Here is a 23443-nt window from a genome sequence, read left to right on the forward strand (position 1 = left end):
ACCTAACAAACCAACCAAATTCACCTGTTCCGATTGTTTAAGGCGACATGACAAGCTCAAACGACTTGTTCCTGTTACCATTTGAAAAGGCTCGCCGGGATCTCAAATTTATTGTGGACAATAAATAAATAAATAAATAAACAAACAATCTAATTTCATTTCCAGATCTACTACTGTAAATATGATCAGACAAGCGGGCAGACGCCGGTTGAGCTTGAGCCTCTGCCTATACTCCTGCTGAATAAACAACAACTGCAGGGCAACAATTACACATACAGCTACGAAACAGCCACTTTACATCCAAATCCAATCCAATCACCACTGCAGGATGTACTAACTAACGTCTCAACTCGAGTCTCGCAGTACCTATAAAAATGCCCAATGTCAGTCACTCGAAAATCTGGGCAGAATGGTTCAGCATCGCCCACTTTATACTACTCTAGCACGAGCATCCCTACTGGTGGTTTCAGTCTTCACGTTATCATCGGCATCCGCCTCAGGCTCGCACTGCCCGCTTTCAGGGCCAGAGACCTCCCCTGGGCTCCGTTTCTGACTATCCTCCACCCCGCCGTTGTCGGAATCCATTGGTGCCGCCCCTTCTTCTGGATCGCCACCACTGCCACCGCCATCGGTTTCTGGTGTCGCAGCAACCTGCACAGAGCAGCCATAGCAACAATGTAGACATGACATTGTTGGTGTTTACAGATGGTGTTAAAATGACAATTATGATCAAGAAGACAGTCGATGTACCTGCTGCTCTTTGGGTTGAGCTGACATGCCTTTTGAATCTTCCCTTCTCGTCCGCTTAACCTTTTCGGCAGGCTTAGAAGAAAACCTAGCATTTACTTCAGGTGGAAGGAGTTCTGAAGGTACAACTCCTTCGATCCCGTAGTCTGAAAACTGAAAAAGGAAATGGTGATCATTATCCATATTCATTCAATCTTGCACCCTACTAGCACTAGAGAATGAAATAGTTACGTTGCAATGCTTGACATACCCGAGCAAAACCATCCAAGTCTTGCCTGGCCGAAAACCGTAGTCCTTTCCAACAGTACACCTGTCACACAAAAGCTGCTCTTTAAACCAATCTATTAGCTATATGAAATGCTATTTCCACAAACCCAGTGCCTATGAAAAAGAATGGCCTCTTCTAAACGAGCACTGAAAAGATAACTATGTCTCTTTCCAATGTGACCATGTCAGTATTGTGGTCATGCCATCAGGAGGCTGTTTTGAAATGACAAGTCCCAATGTTGTAGTGTCAATAAGATGATAAGTTCCAGCAGCTGTGCCTAACAAGAAATCAATATTTTCAATAGCACTTAATTATAACAGCAGTCCAAACTCTTCATGGAGAGCTCTGACAATTTGAACATAATGAGCTAGCAGGGTCCACCTGATCAACTCAATAGAAAGCTCGAGAAATACTTCCCATCGAGTAAATAATTAAAAAAACAGCAATGGAGTAATTACCATAGCTGAAATCAAACTTACCCGATTACTTTTGTGGTGGTACTCCTCTTCAATTCCAGCAGATGGATCCATCTGCATGTTAAGATAGGTACAACTGTAATTACAAGACTGTTTAAAACTTCATTTACAGCACAAGGATGAATGGTCAAAGTACAAAAATAACCACCAAGGTCGGTGCCATGTAACTTTCTATTAAAAACAAGATGCAAGAAAGCCAAAATGCTTACATCTTCTGCAAGTGGTTTCCAATATTCCGTAATTGATGGCATGCGGACACGGTCAGGATCAGTCAAAACATTCTACAGCTCCAATAAAGATGTGAGTGGTTAGACTAAATGAAAGAAAATTGTACGACAAAAATAACCAGTAAAAGAATACAGAAGAAAAGAAGTAGCAATGCTCATAACTAAGGGAGAAAGGGCCCTATATATAATTTGACAATTTTTTTTGAAAAAATGCAAAGAAAGTCTAAACCTTAATTCAAGGGACAAGCACTACTTTATAGTGTTAATCACTTAGGGATTCCAGACTAGTTAGATATTTTTAGACTAGTTAACAAGTTCAAATTTAAAGTGGGGAACTAACAGAATGAAAGGAGACTGGCACCAAGACTTTATAGTGTTAATCACTTAGGGATGCCAGGGTATAGTGTTTTTCTCTCACAAAAAATCAGCGAACAGTATTTTTCAGCCTAGCTTATCAGCAAAGTGAACAGTTTATTTCTATACAAGTATATATATATAAAGGCAGAAATGGACAGTGGTGCAATGATTCTTGGAACATAAGAATGTTTTTTTTTAAATCAAGGCCCCAAAGCCTATAAATTTGTGCGACTTTATTCATAACTCGCACTATAGTGGGAAGATGTATGTGAACATACAGGGTTTTGTTCTGCCCATTTCCAAAGTTGGCTGAGCTCTTTGTTTCCCAGTCTCCACCTTGGCTTCCTACAATGCAAGAAAGCATGCAATATCACCTTTACTTCTGGTCATGGAGGCAAAGTATAAAAAGGAATTGGAAACAATGAACACCAATCCTTTCAGATTGCAACATTAAAGATTTATATTTTGTGCAAAATATCCCCATGTTTTATTTTACCTTATCAGAGTCATAACATAAACTATATGATTGGACACGGTCTTTCTTAGATGCAAGTTTAAGATTGACAATGCATACAATTCTGTTATTATAATTTCTCTCTTGTTAACCTTTCCTAGACAAATCTAGGCAAGTTTTGACGAGATAATCAATAAAAACAATTGACTGACAGTGAGTCCAGTGCCTTAAGAAAGTAGCATACCGTTTTCTACCTCCAGCCTGACCTGGTTTCTTCTCAAAGGGTGGTTTTTCAAATGCAAGACACCCATCTCGCTTCCACCAAACCTTTTCAAGATATAAAGGATGAGAATCATTGGTTGTGTAAGTTCCAACAATAAAGGTAAAAAAAAACTTGGACCATGTGCAATAAAAAGCATACCCAATTTTTCTCCCGCTCAAGAATATGTTCAATGCTTTTAAGAAATTCCTTTCCTTTTGGGGGAATAATTTCCAGAAGCTTCTTAACATGCTCTTCACAAGATTTGATTTCCTCTTTCTGATTGACGGGAAAATATACGGAACAAATTATTCAGTTGAACCATGGTTTGAGAGTCATCAATGATGAAAGAAATAGATTAGTCAGTTCAAACTATTCAAATATCATATTGTGATATTGTTCCTGCATACACTCCATGCAAACCACCAACTTACTCTAAGCCACCTATTTTTATCCATATAAAAAGTAAATATTTGAATTTCTTTGGTGTAAATGTAAGCCATGAAATCAGCAACAGCTAAAAACTAGTGTTAAACCCACAAAAGCTTCACAGATAGAACATCAGTAACTGTAATGTATGAGACTTCGTATGGGATTTAAGGAGAGTGGAGGGAGAGCAAATTTTCCATGCATATGGATGAGATGGATGTCTTCACTTAGGGAGCAGCTGGGCCAGAGATATGGGAGACAAAAGATGTATGTGGGGCATTGTTTTGGGAGAAAAAAACAGTGACTTTATTAGTCAACCCAAGAGTACACATGAACACTATTCTAGATTCTTTCGAGTGCATCTTGACATTTCTAAATGGAAGAACCTAAACCATCAGATAGTCCTCCAACACTACACATGTTTTTGGACAACAGCACTTGAATACTTGATTATCTGTTATTTAGGGTTTAGCTTTCATGTATAAAGATTGGAGGGACACTATCAAGCTGTGGACTATAAAAATATATGTATATTTAGTATTTTACAGAACCCTTCTCTGTAGTCTAGTGATACAGGCACAAGATGCTTAAGAAGAACAAAGGATTTCATGAGAACTGGCAGTGGCAATCAGTGTTCTTAAGGCGTCGCCTAGGCGACGCCTAGTTGTCCAGGCGACCCCCCAGCGCCTTGCAAAATGGTCGCCTAGGCGGGCAAGGCGGGCGCCTAGGCGTCCAGGCGATGCCGCATTGCCATGCCTCGCCTTTACGCCTTAAGAACTATGGTGGCAATATTGAACAACAAATATGTACAAATGTTCATGTCAAGTATATAACTGCATAAGGGGGGAAAATGAAAATGTCAAAGTCTCAGTGCTGACCATGCTCCCTGTTGGACCTTCTTTGTCATTTTTTCCAGGCGCCTGATGAACAAAATAACTTTGTCAGCAGTCTGCACTTCAGTGACTATAACACAATAGTAAAATGAAATAAATAGCAGTAAAATGGTATTGTAACAGAAAAAAGGGATATTATAGTACATGTGCTCACACAAGTGCGCGTAGGTGTACAACATAGAAGATTAGGTTAAGCATTTTTATTAATTAGAATTTTGCCTTGTATGATTGCCTAATACATGCTATCATTGCATCATCCCAACTTCCAAAGTTTATGTACCTTGAGATAGTCAAAAAATATAAGGCACTGAACAAGGATGTGGCGTCGAAAACTTGGGTCCTTCAACTGAAAAAATGGAATGATTATATCACAAATATAAACAATAAAAGAAAAGTAGAGCCACCTGCTCAAAAGTTTTTACCTCTAAACCCATTAATTTACTGCTAGTCAGGTACTTAATATTGAAAGCGGCGTCTTCCTCCTCGTTGAGATTGTTAAGTTTTCCATCATCGTCGCTAAGAGGTTGAGCTTCAAATGTGCTCAACACAACCTGGAATGAAGTTAATTCTTAACTTAGTATCAGATATTCAGAATGAGGCCACAGGCCACAGTATTGCAATGTGACCATAAATCATGCCACTGGAACAAAAATGTATGAAAGGATGTACCGCCAAATTGGAAGAGAACTTTTGCCATTTTGCTGGATTTGTATTAGTCAAAGCTGGGTTACTGAAATGTTCCTGGTACATAGATATTCAAAAATGATCATTAAACAAAAAATGTCGATGATTAAGAGGAATGTATGATACTATCGACAATTTCCAACTCCATAGAATAACCAGAAGTGCCAAATATCAACCTGTAGACTCCAGAGGGTCTTGTAGAAGTTGAAATCAACAGAGATTCCTGAGAAACACAAGTATAGATGATGACACAGCATTTAGGGAGACAGATTACAGAAGTGAAAAAAAAAAACTCATCTGCAGAGGTCAGGTGTAATAAACGAAATAAAACACTATAGTATTAACATAGATGAGTCATACTCACCATCCATAGCATCCTTTTCATACTTGGTTACATTTGACGTGTTGAAAACTCCTTTAATGTTGAGAGCTGTTAAAGTAGACAAACAAAATGAATGGGGTACACAGACACTTATACATAGTTTACCCATAATAGACCAACTACGTGAGAATGGTGTGAAAGAGATATACAATATGCATACCTGAACGCTCGGATAATGGGAAAAAATGTGCTAGAAACATAATAATGCGCCCGCAGAACACCACATCATTTGCCTGAAATATTTAAGAATGAAGGGAAAATCAATGCTGGTTCAACAGGCATGGAATGCACCATGATGGCATTTGGGTCCCTAAATTCTTGCAATAAAATAAATGTTACCACTGTCATGCCCCCTACATGTTAGGTGTCATGCTAGCAAGTGACATAGGCAAGTTTTATGCTAATTAGGGTGATTTGGACCTTAAGTGGCACACCTAATAAGTTTAGGTGGTGAAATTTACTCTTCAGCCAAAAAAAGCGCTGGAAAAACTCCAATTCATAAGAAGAGTTGGTTCACGAAGTTCAAGATTTTGGTGATATCGTACAATCGATCATTTAGTTTACAGCAAAGGTTATTAGCAAATCTCTAACTCAATACACTTCACAGTTCAGTTTTGATTAATCAGTTTAATAGACCAGGTCACTAGGAACTGACCTGAGCTCAGTTGGTACACTACCACCCAGGTTTGTGTCCTTTTTTACTTCAATTTGGGTGTCTATTTCTTCTTATTGGCAATGCCACATGGTTCCTCTTACCTTTTTTTGTTTGGGGGGGGGGGGGGGGTTATTTTTTAAGGTAGTCAGCCGGCTAACAAAATGGCCACTTAGCCAAGATGAAATGTTAGAACAACAGCAAATCTAACTTCAAAGAGTAGACACAAACAAAACAACTGAATCTAACCTTCGATAGTCTGCGAAGAAGTTGGTTGCAAGTCCTTAGCATAACTAGTTTCCCACGTCCAAAAAGTTCTTGCTACAAACAACCCAAAACGATAATCGATCAGCAAAGTTACAAACATGTATCTTCTGTACTTAACCAAAACTAACCAAACGGAATAAGGATCACAATTACCTTTCCCAGTACATCTTGTTGACTCTCAATATACCCAAAGATATCTTTGCAGTCTTTGATTGTTGACATTTCAGTTAGGTCTTCCAACAGCTGGAATACCATACCACCCTCAACATGCCCTCTTTCACAAAGATAAAGCACAATATCTATCATGGAAGAACATTGTTCTCAGAACAGAAATTAATGCTACACAGGCACCAAATAGTGTTCAAGGAAAAAAGAGAAGGTGATGCCATAAGGTCCTCAGATAGGTATGGATTCAAACAAAGAATGTTGGAAGAACTGCAACTGACCAAGAAGGCGAGTTATTGGGCAGTTACTTTCTCCACTATCCAAGGAATTCCCATATTGCATGATCTTTTTACCCGATTGGACTGCAGATGACTAAGAATACAGATATAATAAAAACAGAATCAGAAATAAATGTTGGTTTCTAAGATTGCAAATGAAATATGGACATACACTCTGCATATAAAACAGAATCAGCAATCAATGTAATTTTTTCTAGGATTGCAAATAAAAAAGGCAGCCACACCTCCCATTTCTTTTAGAAATAATCATTAAAACTCTACCGCCAGCCAAGCCAATTCCTATTTTAGAATTAGTTGCTGCTACATGACATCGTCAGTCGGGGCTAGTGCTTTTCTAAGAACCCCATGTCCGCTCCCCCGAGTGAAGGGTTGATTCAACCAAAGCAAGAAACAACCCTATCTTCTGAGTGAAGGGACAACCCAATCACTCCTAAGTACCAGAGCCATTCCTTTAGTTAAAGTCAATAGTAGCCTACCCTAGGGCGAAGAAAGATCTTCTGCGGAAGTCCTACTCAGAAACATAGTATCCCCAGCGATGCAATGACCCAGAACAATGCATGTGCCAACAACACTACCTAACCATAACCAATTTATCATCAAGTGAGATCAAAGGACAGTGTAGCCACATTGAAAGTTACCACAAGCTCCTGCAGCAATGTTCGAAGAGCATTTTCCAAGGATTGGTTCTCCTCTAGAACCAACACGGTTTCCTTCTGTGAAATGAGATATGCGTGTGAAATCAGATGATTAACTGAACTAAACGACAAGTCAAATCAGATAGGTAGGTTACCTAAAACACAAGCAAATAAAACAGAGGAAAATGATAACATGAATCACTAATGGTTCATCATCAAATCTAGATTCAGAAGCATGCCAGATTGATCGTAGATACCTGAGGTTTAATTGCTTCCTGAACTGTCTGAAGAGAAAATGTTTCTGGGGGTTCATTCCTAGACAACGCGCTCCGGAAAACTCCCTGGAAAGAGCAAAGAAATCATTTCACCAACCGTACACGTGTGGTAGAATGCAGAAACAATTTCACTAAATTTTCAGCTTTCTTTCTCCATCCTTGCTCTCACACAATCACTAGCTACGCCACTACTAACAGTTTTTTCAACACCTCCATGGAAGCTCCATGGTGATTTGCAATCGAAACAGAAACAAACGTGATGCATGAATTTTCTACTATGATTGCAGCTAGGGTTCATGAACAGGATGAGAGGGAGGGAGTGGGAGCTCACGATGATGCGGTCGCGGTCGGCGTGGCTGGAAACGGCGGCGGTGGGTGGCGGGGAAGGAGCCGGTCGGTCCTTCGACAGGAGGATACGGAGGCCAGCGTTCGACGCCGGCGGCGGCGAGGGCTCCGCCATAGTGAAGTGGGCGGTAAGGCTTGCCCGGTTGAGTTGGGGAGATCTACCAGGCGCCTAGTGTAGAGAGGAACGGCCCTTTGACGCGGTGCCGGAACAAGATAAGAGCGGCGGCAAGCACCGGAAGGCAGCAGCGGCGACGAACAGGCTACGATACGAGCGCGGAGGCTTCGCAGTCGCAGAGCAGAAGGAACAGATGCGCCGTGCGGGGCAGAGACTGGCCGAGAGCTGAGGAGGGAGAAGCCAAGGCCCAAGGCATAGATGGACCGCGCACCTGAGCTGTGCATGGGCTGCGGCCCATAACTGACTCCGGGCCCAGATTGTAATCACGTATCGAAACGGTCCCCCGGTTCAAAAGCTTGGGCTTTCTTTTTTTTTCATAAAAAATTTTGCACACACAAAAAACAGGGGAAGTGTTTCAGTTTTTGCAGGTAGAATGTTTCGCAAAATTTAAATAACGAACAGGTTTACATGATTGGCTCGTTGCAGCATGAGGGTGATATTCCTTCCTGACACTAAGACTCTGGGGTTGGAAGAGGGTAAGCGTTTGCTTATGAACTGGCCAACTTCGTTTCAGTTCATCTCTGCTTTGGTAGCAACCCGAGAAGATCGAATGCCTGAATTATCCTCTTGGATTAGATATTCAAACTTTCCAACTTGGCAAAATTGATCTCAGCAATCGATTGGTTTCATGCTTACACTTGGCGCTCTAAATCAGTATACTAAAAATTCCTGCTAGAGTGAATATTTTACACTCCCATTTGTTTCATTCGGTGCAAAGCTCGTAGTATGCTCTCATTTGATTCCTTAGTGCATGTTTTCAACTTTTCATGGTATCATTTTCTGAAGCATGCCAGCAAAATTTGGGGGGAAAAATAGAAAACTTGCCACTAAGCTTGCATCCCAAGTTTTCAAGAAGATACTCTTTTTTTTCTTTCTCTTTTTTTTTTCTTGCTGATGAATGCTGAGAATGTGGTTTGCCTAATTTCAGAGCTTAAGAGCAGGACAAAATTGACAAATATCGTAGCAGGATCATCTGGTAGAATGAAGGCCGATGACGTTGCCAAGAAGGCTCTGGACGGCATCAAATCAGCAAAATTCATTGTCCCCTGCAATTTCGAGGGCGAAATGCTAGCTGCAGCCACTGCTGGTTTATCCCCGCAGAGCTCCCCATTAATGGCGTTCATAGAGGTGATAGGCGCTGGAATTTTGCGGTTTGCAGCACTTTGTTTCCAGTGGAATTGGTTCTCTATCATGGAGAAGTATTATGCCAAGAACTAGAAGAGAAAGTGAAAAGAGCGCGTGAAACAATAAATCGTACGTGGACAAGTTGAAGTCCTCTTTTTTTTTTTTTCTCCCCAACGTTTTCCATGTGATCATCTACAGTGTAAATGTTGATTCTGGCGAAAACAATAGAACGGATGACACCAAAGAGCTTGTATTTGTTATTTTCATGATTTCTCTTCTAGTGAAGATGCAACGGCTCGTTACGACGTACCATATCAACGCGATCCACAGTTGCTTCCATATCCACACGATCCATAGTTGATTCGAGTGCCGGAGAGTGAATGTCAAGTCAGATATTAACTCTAACAATGTGACAATTACTTGGCTGAACGAGGTGGTTTGGTTATTGGATGGCATAATATGAATAAAATAAAAACTAATGAAAATAGAGCCAGCCGAGTTATAAGAAATCCTCGGCAGGGACCAAATTTTAGCCTCCGTTTTTGCATGTTAGAAGTGCTCTGTGCAACGAGGGGACTACTGTGGCGACTATACTACTAATACGAAACTTAAACCTAGGCCATATAAAGTTTTCAAGTTTTAAAATGTTTTTACTATAAAAAAATTAAAAATGTTTTCAGCCGTTTTCCTTAATTTTTTTAAAGAAAAGTAGTTATTCCTTATCCTCATTAGCAAACATGAATAAAGTATTTGCTTCAACAACTGCGTACATTAGTTTTTTTTTTTTTTTGTTTTTTGCGACAACATTAGTTATTAGTTGAAAAAGGACGATTCCTTCTAGGGCAGTAAGAGCTCAGGCCGTCACCACGCTTTGTATAACAAACTGAGCGGACTCCAGCTTCTATTGGGCCAAGGAACGCAATCTCAAAACAAAATCGGTTCTATTGGGCAGAGGCCCGCAATCTCAAATCAAAATCTTGCAAAACCCAAAATTTAATTTCTTAGGATTGGCAGGGGCCGCGCGAACGCGTACCCTCTCGACCACAAATTATGACGTCCACTCTCCTGCTTGAGGAGATGGTAGACCAGCGCACCCACCAAGTGCAATGTGGGCCACTAGTCTAGGCCATGGGCCTTAGTGATCACCCATCGACCCCGTCCAGGTAAGTATGGAACAATGTTGCACCTGGGCCTCATTATATAGCCGTCTCGTCCCCTCATCCCATCCTGCGTCGCCGAGGTGGGACGCGTCTCTGGAGCTGAGAGAGATGCTGTCCCACCTTTGGATACGCTCGGACGGCTGCGCGGCTGGCTCCACGCTCCACGCGGTGCGCTTCAGCTAGTTCACACGCAGTGTGAAACTGGGCCGTCAAGGTAGTAAAGTAGAACATGGGCCGAGCCTGGTTGCCGATTTGGACTGGTATTCTATCTTTCTCCAGGACTCCAAGCCTAGTTCGTTTTTTTTTAAAAAAAAAAAATAACACTTTGTGCGTGGTATCTCACGTTGCTCCTGAAAAGTTTCAAACAGAGTGATCATCTTGCTCCGTGAAAACTGATGTGATTTCTTAGTTTCCCTGAGCTCCCCACAAGGCCACAAGGCTGTTGAAGAGAGCACGTTGTTGAGATGGACATACGTTTGAAGCATTGACATGCAATTCCCTTGGTTTTGCGTTCAACCTGAAAAGAGAAAGTTGTTATTAGGTATAACAATGAATTGTTTTAGACTTTTAGTTTGTGCATGATGATGCTCCATTACTCCTTGAGAGTTGACATGGAAAAAACAAAGTATAGATCAATTGCCCCCCTCCTTGAGTTACGTCAAAAAAACAAACTAGTTATATACTCTCTCTCTCTCTAACCAAAAATAACTTAACATCTTTTTTTTAATCTAAACTTTTTAATGTTTAACTAGCAAACATGTCCGGCGTTGCAACAGGGAGAAGAAACCATCAAATGTTCATGAAAAACAGTGATCACAATGATACATATCTATTTATGTTGCACAAAATTTTAAAGCTATAGTTTATTTTAAGATGAGTATTCCATCTATAATATAAGTTAATGTTGGCAATAATATGACATTGTCCTCTTAATCTAATATCAAATTTAAAATATTTTTTGATATATTTTCTCTCATTACAAAATATAAAAATATTTACTTGTCAACATATCATAATTTTAATTTCTTAATATACATATGTTGGATAATGGTACAATTAAATATGAGTTTCATGACTTGCAATTCTAATTTAATCAAAATCAGGAAGAAATTACTTGTTGATGGGTCAAAACTCAAAACTTGTTTGCCCGCTACTAATTATAAGGGGAGTTCTTTCTTGTTTTTTACATGCTAGGCCTCGTTGGGAATTATACTCGATTGAACAGGATAACAAATTGCTCAAGCTTTCATTTTACATTCGATTAGTTGTACCTTGGCTGAACCAGATTATAATAAATTTTTAATTAAAATTTTAAACATATCATAATTTTAATTTCTTAATATACATATGTTGGTATAATGGTACAATTAAATATGAGTTTCATGACTTCCTTTATAGAAAGTTGCAATTCTAATTGGATCAAAGTCAGCAAGAAATTAGTTGTTGACATGTCAAAACTCAAAACTTGTCTGTTCGCTAATAATTATAAGAGGAGTTCTTTCTTGTTTTTTTACATGCTAAGCCTCGTTGGGAATTATACTGGACTGAACAGGATAACAAATTGCCCAAGCTTTCAGTTTACATTTGATTAGTTGTACCTTGGCTGCACCAGATTATAATAATATTTAGTTAAAATTTTAAATTACATATCTTGACGATGAAAATCTCTGTTTTTTTTAAGAAAGACGATTCAAAGATCCATGGTATTATATTTATTATTATTTGTTTTTGGCATTTAGAAGAAAAACACAAAAAAAAATAGAAGAACACAGAACGAGAAGGTGGTGGATGAGGATAACATAGAAAATTGCAAACATGCATGTGCGTTTTAATGATATTTCTTGGAATATACTTCACACTAATGTTAGAACATTCTTAATAGTGCTTTTAACAGAGTTTCATAAACATTAGATATGCTAATGTAACACTGTATCGATGAAGAGAGGTGATAAAAGTTACAATAGTTTTTTAGAGATAAAACTATTCTATAATATGCTAATGTAACACTGGATGGAAGAAACTCTCCATTGTTCGGAAACAAATGGATAGTTCTTACACCATTGCCATGTGCAGTACAACACCAACTAAGCAGAAAGATTAAGCGCGCAAGGATGATAAGCTCCAATCGTACCAAAAACACGAACACACAGCTATGCTAACAGAAGTGATGAATACACAACAATCTCTGAATATTGATACCCTTCACTGCTCAATCCTGGCGATGACAGCAGTTGCTGAGCTACAGAAGACTGTCCAGGTTTACACATCAGTGGCAATAAACTTTACATGCTAGATCAATAACATGTACAAAAAATAAGCAGCAAAAATACACGCAGAAAGGCTATTTGATTACCAGATGAACTAACATACACCCACAAAAGTGGACAAATTACTAGATGCTACGTCGAAAAACAAAATGCGACACAATTTGCTCCAGAAGAATTTGTTTCAAGCCGTAGAAGATAGGGAAAACCACAAAATTGAAAATAGATAACTAATTAATTCAGGTAAGGCAGAGGCACAACCATCTATTACATGATTACCAACTTATCAACAGGGTCAGCCCTAAGAAGAATGTTTAATTGGGAAGTTCGTCTATATATGAACATTCTGATAAATTAGGTGCTAACACAACTAGACCCTACGAGCGTCCCAACAGTAGGCTCCATGGAACAGAGAGAAGAAAGCAACCCAAAGTTAAGTGACTGGAGGCAGCTTTGTTAACCAAACAGTGATGTTGTATTGTTAATTTAGCAGTCTTCAAAACATATAAACACAACTAGAACGGTGTTGCCATGGAGCCCGATTTGGCACAACTCCGGCTCCTAGTTCATTTTGAGAAGAGATAAAACGCCTCCATGCTAGTAGACGAAGGAGCTGGAGCTGAGCCAACAGGAACTCCATCAAATGGGGCCTGTAAGAGGCTCCATGAAACAAAATAAAGATAGGCATAGAAGTAAAGCATGTAGCTATACTTAGCTGTTTGATGAAATCAACAAACTTGTCTTCAGACTGTACCCAGGCTTGTTGTGGCCTTGTCTAAATTGAATCTCAGAGATATTGCAGACAGAGTAGCAGTCACATTCATGAAAAAATTAAAAGAAATGCTACAAACATTAGATAGGCTACCAAACAAATAACTCCAATCAGTTGGGAAAAAGTTCAATGTAAATACTTAGTGGCCCACAACCGCACCAGACAACCATACAATCATCCATCATTGGTAAAATACCCAGAAACTCTGTGTGGTCAACAATTTACATGTTTCATGTCCATTAAAAAGAAAGGTAAAGCGAAAATGCTCAGAGGAAAACTGCAGAGGTTGCATGGTCACATTCATACACAAGTTCCAATAGGAAATGATCGAGACATTAGTATGTCACTGTGTGGAAACAATTGGATTGATTTAGATCAGTGTACTCCACACCAGAATAGACTACCAGATATAACTCCGGGGGAGAAAATTCTACACATTTCTGCTTTACATACATAATTACACAGGCAACCACATATTGCACCACGATTTGTAGGAAGAACACTACACCACAATTTTGTAAACCGTGGCAGTCAAAGAAGATCCATGTTTTTCAGTAACAAGGCAAGTATCATTTCAGTTTGACGATGTAAGAACACATCAAGAACATATCCATTTCATAACTTAAATTTCCTTTCCCCCAAACGACATACATAGAGAGAATCAGACAGACGCGACACACATAAAAAGGTGCATACAGTTACAGTGTATACTGCACAATTCCAAGCAATCATGCAATGTTATTACGAATCCTTTGGCTGCCCCCGGTAAGACCGAAGACGCATCCCCAGCCCTAATTCTTACCGGCGCCGTACTCGTCGGCGTCGTGGATGATGACGTAGCCGGCCTTCTTGGGGCTCTCGGAGTCAGACAGCTGGTCCTCGTCGTCGCTGTAGACGTCGTCGTCGTAGCCGGAGGCGCAGGTGGAGGCGAGGAGCGACCAGACGAGGTACATGGAGGCGGCAGTTAGGGCGCCGCAGCCGAAGCCGAAGAGGAGGCCGGAGACGACGACGAGGATGTCCTTGGCGCGGTCCTGGACGGACGAGGCAGCGACGTCCGGCTCGACGGCGGGGAGGGCCACGGGGCGGCGGATCTGGTGCGGGCCGAGGCGGCGGACGCGGAGGACGGTGACGACGGTGGTGGTGAGCGGCGTGGGGTTGCTGGGGTCCGGGTTGGGCCTGGAGACGGAGGAGAAGGAAACGAGGAGCGTCTGCGCGTGGCCGCACGGGCGCGCGTCTGCGACGAGGGACGCCGCCAGGACGGCGGCGGCCAGGAGGAGGAGCTTGCCCGCGGCGGCCATGGCGGCGATGACGCGTCGGAATTGGGGGCAATCGGAGGAAGAAGGGGAACGCCGGAATGGGGGGTGTCGTGTTAGTTGGGGAAAGGGGAAATTTTAGGAGGCTGGGGACGTTTGACTGGGTCGGGTTGGGCCAACTGCCGTGCCCGTGCCAGTGCCAGCACGAGACGGACGACGGAACAACGGTATTTTTATGCTTTGATCCTTGTACTCTCTGGTTATATAATCTTGTAGCGTGTGGTCATCTAGTCAACGGTTAGATAGGATTTGGTCCTCGACATTAATTTTAGGCTAGTTGGCTTTAGCTTAGATTTGCACAACGATGTTACCCTTAGGTCTTGTTTACTTTCAATTTTTTTTTACAAAATATGAATAATAGTATTTTTATTTGTATTTGATAAATATTGTCTAATCATAGACTAACTAGACTCAAAAATTTCGTCTCGCAAGTTACAGGTAAACTATGTAATTAGTTATTTCTTTTATCTATATTTAGTGTTTCATGCATGTGCCGCAAGATTCGATGTGATAGAAAATGTGAAAAAAATTTGCAAAATATTTTGGAAACTAAACAAGGCCTACTAATATTGTAAGTAAAAAGGTGCTTATAGAATCTTTCTTAGGATATCAACCTCAAGTCGTTGATCTCATCGTCAATGGACGTAGAACAACTTTATAGATCAAGGATTAGAGGTGCCACTGTATCTATAGGTTACGTTGTACCAAACAACACAATCATTTATATTCTTTCATCACTTCATATGTGTTCTATCTAGATCTATAACATTGGATATTGCGATGTGTCTAATGTTTTGGGGAAAAGGTCAGCGGATTTGACATGGGGGCTTCTTTAGTTTGATTGCCCTGAAGAGTGAAGACTCATTGGTGTGCTCTGTGTAGTCTAGGTGTCACCATCCTAATGAGGGTTAGTAGAAAATCATACACACAAATGTTGTTGTTTCAAAAATTTTAGGGCCTAATCCAACACCTCATCTTGGACCATTCAGTCTTTACATGTTGCCATTCATTTTGGAAGCTTTAAAGAAAGAGGGCCATTTAAGGCATCTAAAGATTAATAAGATTACTAGGGAGACTAACAAAGTCCTCTATAATTAGGCACATTCACCCTTTGGTTCGTACCCCTATAGTGTTTTTCACCTTTAACGAAGACTATCGATGAACTTACCCATATAGTTATTTCTTACTCCCCCTGTCCCAGAATTTTAGTCGTTTTAGGATTCGGCGAGACTACCAAGGATTGAAACAGATGACCTACGTACCCCTATAATGTAATCATTGCATATACATACAAGAATAGTTCCATACATATGCAAACAGATGAAGTGCGTTACATGTGCAATGTGCATGCGAAATCTGTCTCATGCGTGTACCCCTATAGGAGATTGAAACAGATGACCTACGTACCCCTATAATGTAATCATTGCATATACATACAAGAATAGTTCCATACATATGCAAATGCAAACAGATTACATGGCCGCAGAAGCAGCAGCAACACCGCTAGAAAGCATAGCCGAGCACAACCATCAAGTCAATTCATCATTGCATTATATATATATATATATATATATATATATATATATATATATAACAATGTCTCATGCGTGTACATGGTTTTGTAGCTTTGGAGCTCAGGCTTTCTCATGATGATGACACTCCTATCCTCTAGTTCTTTGCCAAATGTAGAGTATTATGGCTACATTATTTGTTTATATATATATATATATATATATATATATATATATATAACAATGTCTCATGCGTGTACATGGTTTTGTAGCTTTGGAGCTCAGGCTTTCTCATGATGATGACACTCCTATCCTCTAGTTCTTTGCCAAATGTAGAGTATTATGGCTACATTATTTGTTTCGGGAGCATTCCCATCCCCAAGTCAGAAACATTTAAGCTTTGTTAGAGACCTTTAGGTGAGCATGTGTAAACGCAGAACAGATTCGACAGAGTGACAAAGGGTTATCGAGTCCGTCAATATTTCCAAGCAAGGATCACTAACTCCGGTAAAAAAAAAGTTATGATCTGCCTGTCAGCCTGTGTGATCAGTACATATTTTACACTTGTATCATCGTCATATTTCATCCGTTCCGAGCAAGCCATGTTCAAAAAGCAAGTCCCAAGAGACACATAAGCCAAAAAGAAAATTCAAAAAGAAGCCGGTCGTTGATCACTTCCAAGTCTGAGCTCTCTTTCGCGCCAAGAACATGACAATCCGCGGGAAGAAGGTCTTGTTCCTCTGCCTCGCGTCCGCGTCCGCGTCCGCCGCCGACCACAGCTCCGTCCGCGGCATGTACCCTCCTCTCGGGCTGACTATGTGCGGGTTCCCGCGCCCCTCGCCGGCGCTCGGGTCGTTGAGCACGGAGATCTCGGCTAGGCCCGGCCGGGGCGAGCCGGTGTCACCCGGCGCGCGCCCCTGCTCGTGCTCGGCGCGCCATTGCCTGAGCTCCCGCTCCGCCGACAGCTTCTCGAACTCCGCCTCCTCGGCCTCCAGCGTCGCGGCCTCCAGCGCCTGCCGCCTCAGCTCGGTCTGCTTGTCCAGCCGCGCCACCTTCTCCAGCCTCCTCACCTCCGCGTCCTTGGCCTCCTTGATCAGCTTCACCGCCTCGACCACCCGCATGCCGGCGGCCTCCTCTGTCTCCTGCGCTCTCCGGCTCAGCTCCTCGTACTCCTCCACCGTCAGCGTCACGTTCCCACCCTCTTCGACGGCCTTATTGCTCTGTGCATTTTTCGACGGCTTGCTTTCTTGCATCAGCGCGCCGGCCGAGGCCGTGGCGATCTCCTCCGACGTGTTCGCGGCGAGTATCTCCCGCGTCACCGCCTCCAGCCGCGCCTCCTTGGCCGCGACGGCGGCCTTGGCCACGCTCGCGTCTTCCCTGGCCCTGGCGACCTCCTCTCGAGCCGACCTGGCTTTCGCCTTCGCTTCCTCCGCTTGGCGCCGTGCCTCGGCCATCTTGCTCTCGTCGTCGTGCGCCTTGGCTCGTGCCTCCGCCGCGGCGAGCTCGGCGGTCACCCACCTCAGCTCCTCCTCGAGGTAAGGGATGGACTTTGACGAGAGCCCTTCCCTCTCCCTTTCCCTCCGCCGCAGCGCGGTGATCTCCACTTTCTCCTTCTCCAGCTCATCCCGCATCGAGGCGGCGGCGACGCGCAGGCACTTGGCCTCGTCCTTGGCCCTCTCGACGCTCGCCTTCACGTCGTCGAGCTCCTTCTTGGTCTTCGCCAGCACCGACTGGGTGCCGATCGTCGCCGGCTTCTCCTCCTGGTCCAGTGTTCCTTCCGCGGCCCAAGCGACGAGCTCGGCTTTTAGGCTCGCCAACAGTTCGGAAGCGGCCTCCGCCTTCATCTCGACGTCGCAGGCCGCCGCGAGCTCCTCTCGCAGCCTCTTGGCCTCCAGCTCGCCTTCCTCCAGCTCGATCTGCCACCGCGACTTGTCTTCCTCCCACGCGACCGCCAGCAGCATCCTCTTCTCCTCCGCCTGGACATGGGCGGCGCGCGAGGACTCCAGCTCCCCTTTCAGCGCGACGAGCTCGGCGGCGAGGTCCTCGACAGCGTTCCCAGCCTCCCGCAACGCCGCGGCGGCCTCCCGCGCCCGCGCCACCGACGCGCCCGCCTCGGCCGCGGCGCGCGCGCGCACCTTTTCCAGCGACTCGGCCTCCGTTCGCGACGCCCGCAGGTCCGCGAGCGCGGCCGCGCGGCGTTCCCTGACGGCGTCGAGCTCCGCCCTCGCCTTCGCCGCGGCGCCGCGCCGCGCCTCCTCGAGGCGCAGCTCGGCGAGGTCCGCCTGCTCCCGCGCCTGGTTCTGCTCCGCCCGCGCCATCTCGAGGCCCAGCCTGAGCTCGTCGGCAGTGTTCACGGCGGTTCCCAGGTCCCGCAGAGCTTGCGCTCTGCCGGCCTCCGCCTCCTGTGCTCTCTTCTGGTACTCCGTGACCTCTTCCTGCACCTGGTCGAGCTCATCCTGGACTTGCTTGCGTTTCTGCGCCACGCATGCATGCTATGCATGTAACTAGTGTCTGAGGATGATGAGATTCAGATTGCAGGAGCGATGCAGGCCTGCACGATACCTCTTTCCAATCAACCCCTCCGACTCCGAATTTGGTGACGGCGCCCTTGACGGAATCGATGGGCGCCGCGGTGTCGATGCTGGCCTTGGGATCGACGGCCTCGCTGAAGCGGCTGTCTGGCTCCTGCGTTTCATCCAGCAGGCGGTGGACCTGTTGCTGCTGGGATTGAGAGCCTTGGTCAGAACTGGATGGAACAGGAGCGATGGAGGAGGGGTGGCTTGTCCCTTGGACGTTAGCTTCCTCCATCCTGCCGCAGCATAGGTGTACGATGCAGAGGAAGCGTCTGACGACCAATGCATCAAACAGAGACGTATCAGGAATTCAGCAGCCATGGATAATGCTGTTAATTAATTCAAACCAAGCAAGCATTTGTTCCAAAATCCAAAGGCAGTTCAGGCGGGCGGGCACCCACCCAAATCGAGGAACACAAGGAATGCGGTGACATAAATAGATAGATAGATAGATAGATAGATAGATGTCAGAACCGAACCTGGACAGCCCTCTGTGTTCCTCCTCTTCCTCCTCGGTTCCTCGCAGGAAGTCCGTCGATGAGAGAGGGAGGAGAGGAGAGAAACAGAGAGAGAGAGAGAGAGAGGCAGGCAGGCAGGTGAGACGGATTGAATGAGGTGCGTGCGTCGAGGGAGCGGAGAAGAGGAGAGAGAGGACGACAGAGAATGTGGTGGGGAGGGAAGCTCGCGCGCCAGCCGCGGAGCCTTGTTTTCTTTTTCTGCGCCAGCACCCAGCAGCAGCAGCAGCAGCAGCGGCGGCGGCGGCGTGCGTGGATTGGTGCTCAAATGCCAGCCGTCGGATCAGCGCCATGTCCGGATCAACCTGGGCCTCAAGGGCCCACTTGCGGCCCAGAAGAACACAGCGTGGTGGTATTGGTAACGCTGCGGTGCGGAGTCCACACTCCACAGGAAAGGCCAACAACGGCTGGCTCAGGTGAGGTCGCCGCTGCCACCACCACCACCACCGGATCGAGACCGACGCCGCGCCCGCGCGGATAGGATGAGGCCGCCGGTGAGCAGGGCCGCCTTCGCGTCCGTGCTCATGGGGCCGCGCGCGCTCGGGGCGTCTCTTGTCGCCGCCCGCTGTGCCGCCTCCTCCCCTGCCGCCGCAGCCACCGCTGCCGTCACTGCCTACGGTGAGGCCATAACCATACACGACTCTTCTCTTCATGGTTCTCGTGGATCGGAGTCAAGTTGTTGCAGTTCAACACACCACATAGCCTGACATTTAGTCAGCCCGTAGGAATCCAAGTCAAGTTGTTGCAGTTCAACACACCATATAGCCTACTGTTGTCCTGCTTCTGCTTATTACTACTAGTAGCAGTTGCATTGGCCATTGACGGCTGATCGAGGTCAAGCCGGTGTCATCATCTCCAGAAATGTCATGTGCCGGTGGCGTTTTCCTCACCGGTTTATTTTCCTGTGTGTCTTGTACTCTTGTGTGCTCTTGTTATGCCCTTTGTCTGTATGATCCATGTAATTAATAGACTAGAACCACGCTATTGGAGTTTTTACATAATTAAATCATGTTACCCTTTTATGGCAACCACATTTCTTACAATTTCCCAAATTAATTCCAGATCATGCATCGTTTGTCAATGAAATCGCCGTAACCAGTCCTCCGGAGCATCTCAACTCTCTCCTGAATGTGCTTCAAGCACGAGGTATGGCTTCAAATGTCGTTTAAGGATTTCTTTTGTGGTTGCTTCCCTGTTGTACACCTCCAGACGTGCATACCTGAATTGGGGGCCTTTTACTGTTCCTTCTCTCTCTCTCCCCCCGGCACAGTGGTAAATTGACAGTTCCAAGCATTTGTTAGTATTGGGCTTCAGCAGCAATCCTATCTGATTAGTTTTTTTTTAATCTTGTTAGCGGTTACAGTTCAATTTTTTCCTCTGATTGTGCCTCTACCTGTTTACGAATTTCAAATAGAAACCATGCTGTTTAAATCTAGCTGTTGGGACTTAGGACCCGACCTTGATCTCACAGATACATTTGATTACAAGTCATGGAGACCTTCGCCAAGCACTGGTGGATGTTTACAAATAGGCTTTGATTTTATTTCGAATTGTTTTGGATGTATGAACTCTGTTGCTATTTGCTACCTTCTGTTTTCATTCTCATCTTATAGCTGAAGTTTGCAATAACAAATGTCCGGTGCATGCCTCATGCCGAGACCAGAATAAAGACTATTCCTTCATCTAGAAAACTACATTTGGCAGGTGAAAAGATTGTTTCTCCTGGAGCAAAAAGAGGGTTGATTCCATGTGTTGTTCCCTTGTCAGAAAGTCCAGCAGGTATTGATATGTTAGAGATCGAATGATTCTTTTGACTAGAAGCATCTATGATCTAGGTCTGATAAGTCTCTGGTTCTACCTGACATTATCAGTCAAAATGCAGGTAATTTGACATCACTCCTTAGATGGCCAACCGCTCCAACTGGGTACACTAAATATGCTTCTATTTCTATATCCATGGTATGTTTCAAAAGGCATCTATCCAAATATCCATATGTATTTACCTGTCCTTCAGGATGGAAATGCCTGTTGTGGAAGTTCGTAAACATGGGTTGTGGCTTTTGGCTAAGAATGTAAGTTTGTGTTGCATCTTATTACAACTTTCTTGTCTTAATGTAAGTGAAAATCACATGCGTTCTTCATAGTTTTACTCATGTTTATCAGGTGAAACAGTATATCCATAGAATACTTGTTGAGGCTGACATCAATGCTGATACTGGTGATGATTTATGGACTGCCGTGGGTGAAGCTGGTAACCTTTATGCTAAAGGTGACTTCAAAGAGTCACAGCTGCCAGACCTTGATGTCTATTTGTTGAAGAAGGTTGAGAGATACATGTCAGTTCCTAATTACTGAGTTACAAGGCAGCTTGTGTACTGATGCTTTTTTGTAGGTTGGACTTTTCCCTGATGTTATAGAGAGGAAAACATTGCGCCATCTCGAAAAAGGAGATAACGTAAAACTCTTATATCTTTCCAGAGATGCATTGATCTTGTTTACGTAATGATTTTTAATATGCACTGTTTTTTTCCTCTTCAGGTCTCGGCTCTCATTACTGGAGAATTCTATAGTAGAGATCAATTTCCTGGATTTGGAAGACCTTTTGTGTTCAATGCAGAGATCTTAAAAAGGTATTGTTGTGACATGATCAGTGTAATTACAAATTATGCGATGCAAGATCAGGGAACCTATTAGGTGGGTGTTTGCATTTGGTGTCAGTGTGAACATCTATCATTACATGGTTACATTACATGTTGCATGAACATGAGGTATGATTTCCTGATTTAATTGCAAAACGTGAGGCAAACACAATATTGGTCACATGCAGAATTTATATACCTAAACAATTCTGTACTGTCTGGCCTCAAAAGATGGCAATACACTTGTCCATGGCCACTTCAACGTCATATGATTTGCCAGGACTTATTTTCCATGCACAAAGGCCGGAACAGAATTTAATGTTCATCTATGTTCCTTATTTTCTTGTTGGTTTGTTGTTGTTAGAGTTGGACGTACATCTGAAGCCAAAGATTCAGCTCGAGTGGCTCTGAAATCACCATGGTGGACACTTGGCTGCAGTTACGAAGTATGATTTGTGCGGCCTTTTCATGTTCTGCTTGTATGCTTCAGCCAACATATATTTCCTTATTTTCTTTTAGTCTCTCTTCTTCAAAGTTGAAGCCAAAGACTTAACTTATACACTTTCTTCATGAAACAGGAGGCTGCTGAACTAGCTGGGTGGGAGGATGAGCAGCTCGAGTTTATAAGAGAGAAGGTAACTGAGGAGGGTAAGCGTGAGGATCTGAAGAAAGGAAAGGCTCCAGAACAGGTGGCTGACGAGAGTCTCTTTAATTTGTCACATGATAGCGTTCAACTATTTCTTGTCTGACTCCATTGCCTTTGGTGCTCTGGTGCACTGCAGGTGGTTCTTGACGAGGCGGCATTCTTAATGGATTTAGCGTCTGTGGATGGTAACTGGGATGAGGTCGTGGATCGGATTGCTGAGTGTTACAGAGAAGCTGGGCTTCATGACATTGCAAATTTCATTGCCTACAGGGAATAGATGTTAGATTCCCTATGGTCTACAATGTTGTTCAAGAAATTTTGGTTCTTTCATGCTCTGATATTTATTCTTATATAAGAGAAGAAGACCCAATGCCTACATTACAGCAGTCCTTTTTTTTCTCTTGTCAGTTAGTGATCAGCACCATAATTTCATGCCTGTATAGCTCTGAATGTACTTTTGCCATTTAAATTTTCATGCTTATTCAGGATTAATATGTGCCTAGAGCGCATTTTTATCTTCTTGATCGATGGCAGATTTGCTTTGATTCAGGATATACAAGTTTGAAGACTTAAATATTTGAGACTTTCTATCTGAGCTGATCCTTCTCCTAGAATGTCATGATGAATATTCATCGGCACATGAGAGATTCTTCATCGGATAAGTTTCCTTTGAACCATGGAAGTTGATTTGGAAAACCTAGGCTCCTAACTATCCACGGCAGATGCTGGATGCAATCTGTCTAGCTCGGAGACGACTACTGCATCTGGAAAAAATGCCTTCTCTCTGATCAGGAAGAGGAGAATATGCAACTCCTTCTAGCCATGACACCACCTGTGTCTAGCAAGCTGGTCCCCAAGATTTCAAGCCCAGACTCTTGAATTTGCTGATTGTTCTTGCGGCATGGATGCCATGAAAGCATCAGTATGTTTGTCTCC

The 23443-nt window shown here is 43.6% G+C and overlaps 4 protein-coding genes across 6 annotated transcripts; 1 reads left to right on the forward strand and 3 right to left on the reverse strand.

Moving 5' to 3' along the window:
- On the reverse strand, positions 138-8150 carry LOC8078017 (THO complex subunit 1). Of its 3 annotated transcripts, none has more exons than XM_002468619.2 (21): positions 7801-8150; positions 7452-7535; positions 7198-7272; positions 6542-6632; positions 6249-6394; positions 6078-6149; positions 5337-5409; positions 5159-5224; positions 4971-5017; positions 4780-4851; positions 4533-4661; positions 4391-4456; positions 4096-4137; positions 2951-3067; positions 2774-2856; positions 2354-2420; positions 1701-1772; positions 1495-1545; positions 998-1057; positions 751-900; positions 138-651 (listed from the first exon to the last, which is right to left on the reverse strand). In XM_002468619.2, exons 1-21 carry the CDS (start codon positions 7927-7929, stop codon positions 430-432), a joined length of 1914 nt encoding a protein of 637 aa, XP_002468664.1. In that variant the 5' UTR covers positions 7930-8150; the 3' UTR covers positions 138-429. The 3 variants fall into 3 exon arrangements, with proteins under 3 accessions (XP_002468664.1, XP_021301778.1, XP_021301788.1); XM_021446103.1 differs by having other exon boundaries at positions 7186-7272; XM_021446113.1 differs by lacking the exons at positions 138-651; positions 751-900; positions 998-1057 and adding an exon at positions 1064-1292 and having other exon boundaries at positions 7186-7272.
- LOC8059502 lies at positions 13842-14784 on the reverse strand. Its single transcript, XM_002468620.2, has one exon. It carries the CDS (start codon positions 14606-14608, stop codon positions 14102-14104), a length of 507 nt encoding a protein of 168 aa, XP_002468665.1. The 5' UTR covers positions 14609-14784; the 3' UTR covers positions 13842-14101.
- LOC8078019 (protein WEAK CHLOROPLAST MOVEMENT UNDER BLUE LIGHT 1) lies at positions 16598-19387 on the reverse strand. Its single transcript, XM_002468621.2, has 3 exons — positions 19187-19387; positions 18697-18979; positions 16598-18608 (listed from the first exon to the last, which is right to left on the reverse strand). Exons 2-3 carry the CDS (start codon positions 18940-18942, stop codon positions 16806-16808), a joined length of 2049 nt encoding a protein of 682 aa, XP_002468666.2. The 5' UTR covers positions 18943-18979; positions 19187-19387; the 3' UTR covers positions 16598-16805.
- On the forward strand, positions 19583-23058 carry LOC8078020. Its single transcript, XM_002465961.2, has 11 exons — positions 19583-19840; positions 20285-20368; positions 20927-21001; positions 21105-21147; positions 21237-21294; positions 21386-21544; positions 21615-21677; positions 21761-21852; positions 22226-22307; positions 22440-22550; positions 22644-23058. The coding sequence occupies exons 1-11, from the start codon at positions 19705-19707 to the stop codon at positions 22782-22784; spliced, it is 1044 nt and encodes a 347-aa protein (XP_002466006.1). The 5' UTR covers positions 19583-19704; the 3' UTR covers positions 22785-23058.

The sequence above is a fragment of the Sorghum bicolor genome, chromosome 1, assembly GCF_000003195.3.
Source record: "Sorghum bicolor cultivar BTx623 chromosome 1, Sorghum_bicolor_NCBIv3, whole genome shotgun sequence".
Taxonomy (NCBI): Eukaryota; Viridiplantae; Streptophyta; class Magnoliopsida; order Poales; family Poaceae; genus Sorghum; species Sorghum bicolor.